This window comes from Epinephelus moara, chromosome 12 (assembly GCF_006386435.1).
Source record: "Epinephelus moara isolate mb chromosome 12, YSFRI_EMoa_1.0, whole genome shotgun sequence".
Classification (NCBI taxonomy): Eukaryota; Metazoa; Chordata; class Actinopteri; order Perciformes; family Serranidae; genus Epinephelus; species Epinephelus moara.
Genome location: NC_065517.1, coordinates 11,750,880 through 11,763,060, shown reverse-complemented (window position 1 = coordinate 11,763,060; position 12,181 = coordinate 11,750,880). Strand labels below are relative to the sequence as shown.

Genomic DNA, 12,181 nt, shown 5'->3' with positions numbered 1-12,181 from the left:
GGTAATTCGTGACGTACCAGGAAACTTATTTAGCTGCGCTCATGCCCGATCCATTATTGCAGACACCAAATAAGCAGCGGGAGAGGAGAACATCACTGCAGATGGAGGCACTCGCTTTCTTGAGGAGAGGGTAAGATCCAAACCTGGGAATGATGAAAGGCTAACAGAGCATTAGGAAACAGATGCAGGCATAGCATCCATTAGCAGAGGGCTGCTGTAGCTTCCATTTCAATAATCTCTACTTGTGCAAGCCACGGCCTAATTTCCACTGGAGATGGGAGGAAACGTCCACCTCAGTTTTTAAAATACTTTTTTTTTTGTCCTTCTTTCTTGCTTGAATTACTCACTTATTTCTCTTATCATTGCCATCTGACAGTCCAGCTGCCGAACCCCATAGAGAAAAGAGGAGTTAATAAAAATGCTGATAAACTCGTCAGATTCAGCTCTAATTATCAGCATGAGCTCACAGCAATAGACAGAATGAGCAGCAGCAAATTACTTCTGTATTTCCGGTTTGCCCTTTAGGCTATGTAAAGGTAGACTGCAGGTACAAGGAAAGGAAATACAGCAAAGTCCACTGCATGTTTTGGGGGTGAAGAAGCCCCCCATTTCATCTGTATTTCTATTTACAGTGAATATTCCACTCAGCTAATGTTGATATTGGGTGAGCTGTGTTTTTTCTTTCTTTCCATTAGTGAATATTCTTCTAAAGAGATGTTAGACCTGAACAAGTATGAGGCAGCTCTTCTCAGAAAAGAGGCAACACAAAATGTATCCGCCATAATCTTTAAGGGCTCTATAAAGGAAACTAAATGTGATTTTAAGTAGGGTTTGTGTATCAATTTGCATTTGTAATGTTTTGATTAGAATACCATTAATATTAAAGGAGCACCAACAACCAATTTCACCATAATGTGTTACAGTAGATGCCAGATTGATGAAAATGCAGGAAATAGCTTGTCAAAAATAAAAGGATCATATTAGAAAATAAAGTATTCTATTAACACTAAAAAAAGACCTGAAAGCATCCAAATGTCACTTAAAACTTGCCAAAATAAACACATATTTCAGTTGTCGAGGTGTACATATATATACATATATGGAACAGTTGTGAGGAACTGCGAACAGCACACATTTTAAGTTAAAAGGTAAAGAATTAAACACGCATCTAATGAACAGAAAATTCTGCCATCAGAACGGCATGTTGGTATAAGTTTAGTGCAGATGTACATTTTTTCGTTGTTACTTTTGAAGGTAAATAAGTTGCATATTATAAGACATGGATGTGTATTAAGTTTAAGCTTCAGTCAGCTGCTTCTTTTTGAGTCTGCAGCAAGTTTTTGTTTTGTTATTGTGTTGTAATGTTTTGTTTTTAATCCATACGTGTAATTACCAGGGGTGGGGGAAATGATCGATATTGCGATATTTTGCATGGCAATACTCAATACGCAGACGCCAAGTATCAATTTTTTTTACTATATGCATATTTTATATTGCAAAAACAAAATTTTGGTAGCCTACTAGAATAATGTGAATTACTTATAATATTCAGCATATTGCAAAACGTATTGCAAACCTTACATTTTGTAAGGCCTCTGGTGATTCCCACCCCTATCAAAACAAATTTTCACCTTCAAGATGAAGCGTACTCTTCACTGTACCACATAAAATAATAGGAGTGCCATTACACATACTGCATTCTAAATGAATCAGAAATGAAAACTGTTTCCTCACATCATTTTATAAAGTTTTAACACTTTTCCCTAACCATTAACAAGACAGAGATGATATCAATCCATTTCTCACACGTGTAGTATTTTAAGATCTTCACTGAACCCCTGCAGGAAGTACAAAAACAGATATCTCCCACTGATTCAACACCAGAGTCTCTAACAGTCATGGTGAAGGATAATGTAGAGAGCCTCACATAAATTAAACAGGCCTTTTTAAGCACTCTTCACTGATGCATTACAGATTGGGATTCATATTAGTACATTATTAGTACTTAAAATAATCAATAGTAATTTTGTGCCTTGCACTGATGGTTTCAGTTTTATTACTCAATTTAAAAAAGCACTTCCAAGTCAAACAAGTCGCTACAACACTGACAGGATAAAACTTTTTAAAAAAGGTTTTGTTTTTTACTCAATTACAGATACATTTAATGACAGGATAGATAAGTAAACAACTATTAGAAAATATTTTTTCTCACTCAGTCATGCAGTTATGAATTTCACACCAGTTAGCAGAATGAACAAATTAAAACAGAATGAGCCCAAAATACAAACATGTCCCACATTTTTTGGCAGCTATTGCAAACTAAACTCCACTAAGCATGTAAAAAGATTAAAATCCAAATGTGTTGGTATTTGCCAACTACTTCTACGTCAACAATAATTTTTTGAGAGTGAACAATAAGAGAAGCCTTGATGTCCACCTTTTGACAGAATACTTTCAAATAATCAATTTTAGTATGTGTTACTTTTCCCCAACCTGAACTTTCTGGGCTTTATGTGAAATACAGGTGGATAATAAGTATGAGTATCATTGAATAGCAGTCACTGTCCACTAGGTTTAAGTGCTCGATATCTTAACTAATGTTGTACAGAATGATCCTGGACCAAACCCTGACGTTTCAAACTATTTTGGTCATATGAGGAAGTGGAAAGCAAACCCCTGAATGTGCCTGATGGCCCCTGCTCTTCCCTGTGCGAGGAGGTGAGGAAACGTCCTATCCTCCACATGCCAAAGCAAAACAAGGGGAACTCATCTGACAGTAGAAAGACGCGCTGCTCCAAGTGACTGAGGAGGCCCGTCTGCTCCGACCCCACCTCCACCCTGCACGGTACCTCTGACTTCTGCAGGAGCTCCTCCAGGATCCAGAACAGGTAGCACGAGTTCTGATGCTGGTCCACGGGAAACTGGTCGAGCCCTGAGCTCTCCTGCCCCTAAAAAAGAGGAACACCAACAACAGAGCTGCAGAATTTGTAAGACACAACACTGTGACATGATGTGGATCAGTGTTAAATGATAATAAAGGAAGGAAGTGAAGGAAAGTGCAAAAAGCAAAAGAACGCTCAGCCTGTGGTGGTCCCTTGTTGGCCCTTTGTGGTTCAGAATGTAACTGAAACACATAAATCTGATGGAGATTTGTAAATGCAAAATTGATTTCATTCATTAGTTTGCTTCTGTGGTGTTTCCAACAGTTGAAGCTTCTTGCTGAAGTGGCTGATAACTGCACAACTGTTAAAACTAGACTAAATATCAAAACAAAATTGTAGATCATCACCTTTATTTTAATAACATTGAAGACTATATCTTTAACATACAGTATAACCACTTCTACAGGATCTCCTTGTCGGATTTCTCGACAAAAGAAAAGGTGAAAACCTTTACATACAGGGCAGATTTGTCTCTGTGCTGATTCAGGAGTCCCCCGGGCTAAACAAACCCAAAAGGTCATCTTTTTCAATTTGACAGTTTCCTCCATCTCTGCTGTTGCCCAAGCAGCAACCATCAGGACCGAAAAACGAAGCCAAACAAGGAAGTGCCAAAAACTGCAGTTCCTAAAATGGCCACTTGAGGCTGGGTCCAGAAGCGAGTCAATCCTCATAAGTCCTGTTTCCACCAAGCAGTATGGTACGGTTCAGTTCGGTACACATTTTTCTCTTTCCACTGTGAAAAGTTGTGGATGGTACCAATGGAACCGTTGCGTACCGTCCCCATTTTTGGTCACCCCTCTGTTGGGGTACCTAGCACACATATCTGGTACTAAAAGGTGGAGCTGTGAACACTGCAGTCTGTTGATTGATCAATAGCGGATGGTCACTCTGCTCAGCGCTGAGTTGTGGCTGGTTTTGAGACTTTAGTACCCACTGGTCATACCGTGGAGAGTTTTATTAGTAAACTGGAACTACAAAATGAAAGGAAGTTTTGCTGCCTCTTGCAGCAGCTGCAGTCAGAGAAAATATAACTTCATTCACTGGGCCAACTGCCAGCAACTTTTAAGGTGGAACGTTAACTTGTAATGTTACTCAACGCATGAGTTGACGATATGAATCAATCAACACAGATTAAATATTCCATATGACAACTTTAACCATTACTTTAGTCTTTATTTTACATACACTTTTAGTAATGAGTGGATCTTCAAGCATTTATATATATACATATACATATATATGTTGGGGGGATGTTTATATAACAATTAAAATTTCATTAGGGCTTTAAATTAGGCATATCTAAGGGCAGGGCTGCTGGAGTGACAGTTTGTCTACAAGGCGTCGCTACATTCTATGAGTCAGATCCAGCCCTTGCTCCTCCACAGCTCAAAATGGCGAACTTGAGGCTTCAAAACAGCAGCAATGGGACACTTAAAACAGTGTAACTGCACTGTTTGCTGCCATTACAACCCTCTGGACACATCTCAGAGCAGCAGCCTCTCCAGCAGCAGCTTTGAACTCTGAAATGTTGAATATGTCAGAGCTTCCTACCACATTTAAAGGTCAACCAGCACAAGTGTAGAAACTACTGCGACCAAGATGTAGACATTAAAGACGTCCTTTAAATTACATGTCATGCCGAGCTGTTTCTCATCAGTGTAATCCGAGGACGAGAGCGCAGTAAGAAACCAGCAGAAAATGTGAATCATAACACAAATTAACCAACACTGGAGTAATTCTCCAGGGATGAAGGTTTATACATGATGTTGCAACATGCTGCAAATACTTGCACAAGCTATTTAGCAACACATGACACACACACCAAGTTCAAGGCATACAATTCACAAAACACTCCAAACCAAATGTTAATTATTCAAATAAACAGAAGCTCCTGCATTTCTTCCAGGCGATATCTCACTGTGCCTTTGTTAATGTGTGTGTGTGCGCGCCTCATTTTTTTTGCATGCGAAAGTTTCTGTGTGTGCACCTCTGTGTGTGTGTGTGTGTGTGTGTGTGTGAGATGTCACAGAGAAAAACAACCGCCAGATGGCTGTCAGGTATTCCTCCAGGCCTAAGCTTTCAGAGAGCTGACAGAATGTGACAACAACACCTCTTAACCCCTTACACACACACACACACACACACACACACACACACACACACACAGGATTGGGTCACTTCGCACTTTGCTCTAGAGTGCTCAGAACTCCATTTTCTTTTTATCTCATGATTCACTTTTTCACTTTAGCTTGCCTGAAAACTGTTTCTGTAGCTACACTCACAAATTATTAAAGACAGAATTCTCCTGATGATCAATGACTAAAAAGTGTAATCAATAACATTTTACTGGCTCTTTGCACAAAATGTCAGCAGTGTGTCTAACGTATCTGTTGCTATGTTACCACCAGTTATGCTCAAAGCACCTGAATTACTTTCTCCAGAACCCTCAGTAAACATCAGAGCCGCCTTTCAAACACTGGGGAGCTTTGATTCGTAAAAACTTCAACACTTATTAAATATCTTAATATTAAAGCGGAAACAGAAAACTTTCTCCCTTAGCATTTCCAATTGGTATTATTCTTGGTGATATAAAAACAACTGTATCGCTGTCCATTTCCTTTGGAGCCCAGAAAACTAGCAACCATACAGAACAAAAGCTTATTCATTCAGTCTATAATGGAGCATGGTTATTTTAGCTAACTAAATCTACACTAAAAACTAAAACTAGGTGTGAAAGAACATTTTTGTTCACTGAAATAAAAAACAAACAAACAGATTTTAGACAAAACACAGACTGAACTGAAACAGTATTGCGTACTTGCAACTGACTAAATTAAAATAAAATATACAGAAAATGTCTTTAGTTTTAGTCTTTGTCAATCTGGTCAAATTTGTTGAGCATGAGGTGGCAGTGGTGCATAAGTTTAGAGACTGCGATGTCTACATGACTGTGAGTTGCCTTTTAAGTGTTTGTATTGTAAAGCCCAGTTCAGACCAAAGATTCGTGACGAGATGAGCTGAAACAGGCAACTACTTGCGATGCACCGTTCTGCAACGTTCTAAAAACCTGCTGGTTCACACCAATGCAACTAGATGAGATGGTGTATCATCTCTATGCAACAAATCTATGAAACTCTGCTCTGTTTGCAGCTTTTCAAGCTTATTTGGTGGCTAAATATAATTTGTAGCTTCTTAAAATATGAATGAGGATAGTGATAGTGAGATACTGGCTACAGTTGCATTTGTAGTAGTGATGAAACAACGAAAAACAGGAACAAAATTAGCATTGAATGGACTGTATTCATAATAAATATGCCACAATAATATAAATAACTAATGCCAATTAATCAGTCAGTGAGAATGTGTGTGTGTGGGGGGGGGGCATATGTTCTAAAAGCAGCCGTCGGCGATTTGACTAGCGGAGTTGCAGGTGACACCATCAGCCGGCTTGAGTCGAGCTCAGACTGGCCAGTTCACACTGCACAAACTAAACTAAAACTAAACATTTTTAAACAGCAACAAATAAACTGAAATGAGCAAGCTCACTCTGGGAACTTACTGAAGCTAAACTGAATTGGAAACAAATATTTAAAATGAAATAAAAATAAAAACTAAAAGAAAAAACTACAAACCAAAAGAAAATAAAACTATAATAGCTCTGTAATGGAGACATGAAAGCAAATAGAAATGGTACCAGTCTGCCAGCGTGACTGGATCGTCAGTCAGTCATCATTCTCCAAGTGGATGTCTTACCCAGTGGCAGACAGGTGGCACAGTGAAAACGAGGCTAATAAGGAACCATTCTAATTGCAGAGGGTGTCACTGTCACATTGTGCAATCAACATTTATTTCATTATGACACTTTAGAGCAAAAAACTTGCCTATTGCCATCTTGAAAATAGATTGAATGAGAAGCATGAGAAAAAGTTTAATCAAAGTGATGAATCCACAGAGACATCTGCAGTTTAACCCAGCTCTACTTAGCTGTTTAATATTTGCTTTGTTTTTACAGCCACCAGCCTCACTGTTGTACTTCGGGCTCAGCGCTGTGATAAAGCCACTGTTCACAGCCTGCTCAGCAGCAAACAGCTGCCAGACACAGTTAGAGACTAGCTGGAGAACACGGTGGAGCATTTAGCAGCTAAAGAGACAGATATTTCCCTCAGGAGCTGGTGGAGACCAAAAACAGAGCTAAAAGAGAGTGAATATTGACTTACATTCATCAGGTGGACACAACACCACTCCTAATGAATCATCATGTTGTTATACTCATTTTATCTTATCAGGTCACACAGGAAGTAAATACATAGATGAAACTTTGGACTGTGTTCATGCTATCTTTTTCATGAATCCTTAACTTAGTAACATTGGGCAGATACACTCATTATTCATGAATATGTCTTCACAGTCAATGACACTGATGAGCAGAAAGCTTGCCATGAGAGGAAATCTCTGCTTTTTCATTCATCTTTGAATATCAGTACACTGATTCAAAGGCCTAGTCTGTAATTAAGAGGAACTCATACATTAAAGCCATAGAAACCTACTGTATACATTAATTAAAAGCTGCAGTGAGGTATAGATGCTCAATCATCTTTTACTGCAGTGCTTTCAAGCATGACTGGTATAAATAAATCTACAGCAACATGAAAATATATGCACAACAGACTCCAATCATGCGTTAAATTTGCGTTTGATTTGTCAATTAAGGGACTGTGCTATACGTATATATGCACGCATATTTGGTGAAACATTGCCATTAAGAGATGGAGCCAGGCAGCATGACACAGAGGCTTCAGACATTCACACTGTCTGCTGCAGCAACTGTCAACAAGATGGAAAGGACATATTGCATCTGAGTAAAGGAGGGAAGGGAAGACTGCAGCATGGCATGGTTTAGCAAATCATTGTTAGAGGTACTTCATCCACAAAAATGATCATTTGTATATCAATTACTCACCCCGTGTTACATCAAATTCGTGAAGAAGACTTTTTACATGTCTTCACAGTGAAAAGAAAAGCCCATTTGTTTGAGCTCTGCTCCTGAATTTCATTGAGCAGAGTTCAAACACACACGATTGCGCCAGGTGCCAGGTGTGCTACTCGTCCCTGTGTGAGACAGTTCATGTGGAAGTGTTCTAAATAGTGGTTTTAGCAAAATCAATGTGTTTGGGAAGTACTGAGCATTCAACTGGATAAATGGTACTTTACAAATGACACAGATTATACTGTATGAGTTGTGTGAGAGTTTGTGAATGGATGTTTTGATGTAGTTTCACACAGACCCCAAGACTTGAATTCATCAAGAATTTTCTCTGTTTTTGGAGTTTTAGTATATCTTGGAAGCATGTGAGAAAACAAAGTTTCCTTTGGAAGTTCAACGTAACATGGGCTGAGTAATTCATACACAAATGGCCATTTGAAGTATTCCTTTAAAAAGAAGATAATTTTAGCTCTATCCATGAACAGAGTCTCGATGTTTGGACAGGGGTCTCTCTTTTAAACTCAGCACATTTAAATTGTCATCTTGTAAGAGATTTGCCAATATTGTTGGATGATCCATTTAATACCAAGAACCTGCAAAAACATAAAATTAAATGAAGCTGCAAGTGTGGGAATTAAAGGATTTACGAGATTGAGAATGTTACGATTTATTTTAAACATGGTTTCAGTTAAACAGACTAAGCAGTGCATATCCTATTTGCAGGCTTTGCCGTTAATTAATATGCAGATTTTAAATCAGAAAAACAACTACGGCTCTACACACACAGGAAAGGTATCAGTTTCCAGGTCTCATCAGAAACCAGAGGCAGCATAAAAACAATTTCAGCAGCCTGGCCGCTGCAGATGGCTGCCTACCACCTCACTGATCTAAGGGTTGCTAATAACAATAACATTCATGATTACTTGTTTGGATTTGTTTGGTCTATAAAGCTCAAAAAATAATGACAAAAGCCCATCACACAGCCAAAGAAGTTGACTTCAAATGTCTTGTTTTGTCTGATCAGCAGTGCAAAACTTGAAAATATTCAGTTTACAATTATATAAAAAAGAAAAATCTTAAGGATTGGCATTATTGCTTGATCAGTGACTTAAATGATTAATCAAATATCAAAATTGTTACTTCACTGTCCATCAATGATTGACTGAATTATCATTTCAGCATGACTAAGGTCACAAAATTGATTAATTTAATTATTTAAAGCTAAGTGATAACCATTAGAGTAACCACTGAGATAGCAGCACACAACAAAATCCAGACAAGAGATGGAGAACTATGTTTGCTTAAATTTATTTTATTTTATTTATTTTTTTTTACCATTTTTAATTATTGTTTGGATCTTTAAGTAGTTTAATGTTGGAGAGAATAGCCAGACAGGTAATGGATATTTTTTAGACCAGTTTATTAGTCTTTCATATCATTATCCTTTTTACAAAAACACTGGAGTTGAGACAATGAATCTGCAATAATTAATGAAACAATAAATAAATAAATCTTTGAAGTCATTTGTGAAGCAAAAATGCTTGACATTCTCAGATGTTTCTTTCTCAAAAGTGAGGATTTGCTGTTTTTCTTCATTTTAAATTACTCTAAATTTATTATCATTAGAATTTAGACTGCTTGTCAGGAAAAACATGTCATTTCAATATGTGACTTTGAGAACGTTTCTGAGGCATTTTTGAGGCAGTTTCTGATATTCTATAAATGAATAAAGCTGGGGTAGACAGAAATCTAGAAGAGGCAAAGAAAAGGCTTCACACAATAACCCAGTGTTTCCCATGTATTAATTTATATCATTCTATAGTTACAGCTCTTTCGCTCAGTCCCTTCTTGCCCTGCTCTATCTCTCTGTCACAATCAGACCACAAATTAGCAAGCAAACCACCTCACCCCCTCTTCTGCTGAGGGGGGGAACAGGCAGCAGCTCAGGAGATGGACCTTTGGTCAACAACTTGAAATCTGCGGGCACAACGCCCCAACGCTCAGTGTTACAGCAGGCTGGTGGCCAGCAGCAGCACAGAGTCTACCCTCTGCAAAGGCAGCAACAGAAAGTTTGCTGATCTGGCAGGTAATCGGGGTTGTCTGGTCCCCAGTAGCTGAGGTTTGCACTGACTGAATCCTGGCTGCCAAGGCGGCTGACTGAGGTGCGTCTCCGGAGCTGCTGCCTCCTTGCAAGGTGGTCTGTAGTGGTGGGGAATGAGGCGGAGGACATGCTGTTATTCGAGGCTCTAGTTAATGTTAGCTACATAAACATGAACGTGAATCATCTGCAGCTATGACCGTTTGGCTTTGGCTTGCAGAAGGCTAAACTATGAGCAACATTTTCTCTTTATCTCTGAAATGTTCTGCTGATATTAAAACGTGTTTTAGTTCATTTATTGTCAGACTCTTACAGACTCTCTTTTGAATAAGTCTGTCTTCCTTTTTTGGGTTTCTTTGCAATGTAGGCAATTGTTGCCACTGCCGGAATAGTAACTGTCTCTGCAGTTGATTCTCCGCCACTGAATCAGGCTTTTATTTATATTTTGGAACAGCCAATAGGAACACCCTCTCTCTGAAATGACCTGTGATTGCCCAAAGTCTCCCATCACAGGCTAGATTTTTCTAAAGCCTGAAAAATAAGCTAAGAGGAGGCACTGAAGTCTAATGTTCTCTCAGTCAACTTGAATTACAATTTGTTCAAAGGTTACAATGGGATTTTTATCCAATGATGCCAAAATTGAACTGCCTACCCAAGCTTTGACTAAAAAAAAAATCATTAGTGGCAGCTTTATATTTTATACACATATATATATCTGCTGATATATCTGGAGGGGGCATTTTTGGTCAAGCTCTAGAGTAACAGTTAACATGGGATGGAAATGAAATCAGTGAATCAAAACTTGGGCAGCAAGGTGTCCCTGCCATTGTTTAAAACATGCAGCAAAAGTTTGCTCATTTAAGGAGGAAGATCATTTAAAACCACTGAGCTGGACAAACACTGTAATTCGAAGTAAAACAAGAGGGTGTCTTACAAAAGATGAAGAGCCACAGAGCACTCAGCCAAGGTACATAACTGCCAATAAACACTGTGCTTCAAAATGCAGTCTGACCACAGGAAATAAGGCTGTCCAACAGAAACACCGTTAACTGTAGTCTAAGACATGAAAAGCTCATTCTATCCTCACTGTTTGCTGCTTCTGCACATCAATCTGTTCTGGTCTGACACACTCAGACACAACAAACTACTCAACTCATCAGCCATCATATTTTTTAAATTATGCTTATTTGTTTTGTTTACACTATCTGGTGCGCTGATGCAGCAACCTGCACAAACTACCACCATTATACTTTTTATATGTGATCTATTTGGCAGCCAATCATCACCTCTAAAAAACAATATACAGTACCAGCAGTTTAATTTCACAATAACTTATAACAGCATTCAGGAAGTAGAGGTGGTTTATGTCAGTTAGGCTGATAAGAGTTGGCCTGAGATATTCTTACTTTCATTTCCAACCTGTCCAACGCCAACATGCCCGAAGAATTTATGAAGCCATGAAGCGGGATTTGATGGGCAGCAGAAATCGATAACTGGATTGAAAGTCTAGAGGGAGCTGTGATGGAACTTCTGTCAGGAATAAACACAAACAGCACAACTACTCTTCAGCCAGAGGGGGTAACTGAAATGGCCGCTTGAGATGAAACAACAGAGTGGATCTGCTGGCCTCTTCATGTGCAACCTGCTTTAGAAATCCTTTCCACATGAAGTCTTGCCTTGCTTTGAGCACCAAGCCAAGTCCAGACAACAGCTACTATTGATTCAATACCTCTCTGACACAATATCAACTTCACGAATACCTTTACAATATACGTGAGATTCATTTTTTGCCATACTTGTAGAAACATAAGCATGTTTTCTGCAATTCTACTTATAAAGGCCCAGTGTGTAGGGATTAGGGGGATATATTGGCACAAATGGAATATGATATAATAAGTTTGTTTTCTTTAGTCTATAATCACCTGAAAATAAGACTCTTGTTTTCGTTACCTTAGAATGAGCTGCTTACATTTACATAGGGAGCGGTTCATTGTCTACAGAGGTCACCATGTTGCACCACCATGTTTCTACAGTAGCACAGAACAGCCAAATCAAACACTGGCTCTAAAAAGGGCCATTTACGTTTTTGCAACACCATAGTTAGCAGCCCCTTTGCAACCAGAGTGTCAGAAAAACACTGTTTTGGTTTTTTTTAAA

The 12,181-nt window shown here is 38.7% G+C and overlaps 1 protein-coding gene across 1 annotated transcript in view; it reads right to left on the bottom strand.

Moving 5' to 3' along the window:
- Nucleotides 1-2,578: 2,578 nt before the first annotated feature.
- Nucleotides 2,579-12,181, bottom strand: part of mei4 (meiosis-specific, MEI4 homolog (S. cerevisiae)) — a 95,714-nt gene continuing 86,111 nt past the window's right edge. The window contains exon 6 of the mRNA XM_050059008.1: nucleotides 2,579-2,948. Within this exon, the coding sequence (XP_049914965.1) occupies nucleotides 2,595-2,948 (354 nt within the window). The 3' untranslated portion in view covers nucleotides 2,579-2,594. The remainder of the gene's footprint in view (nucleotides 2,949-12,181) is intronic.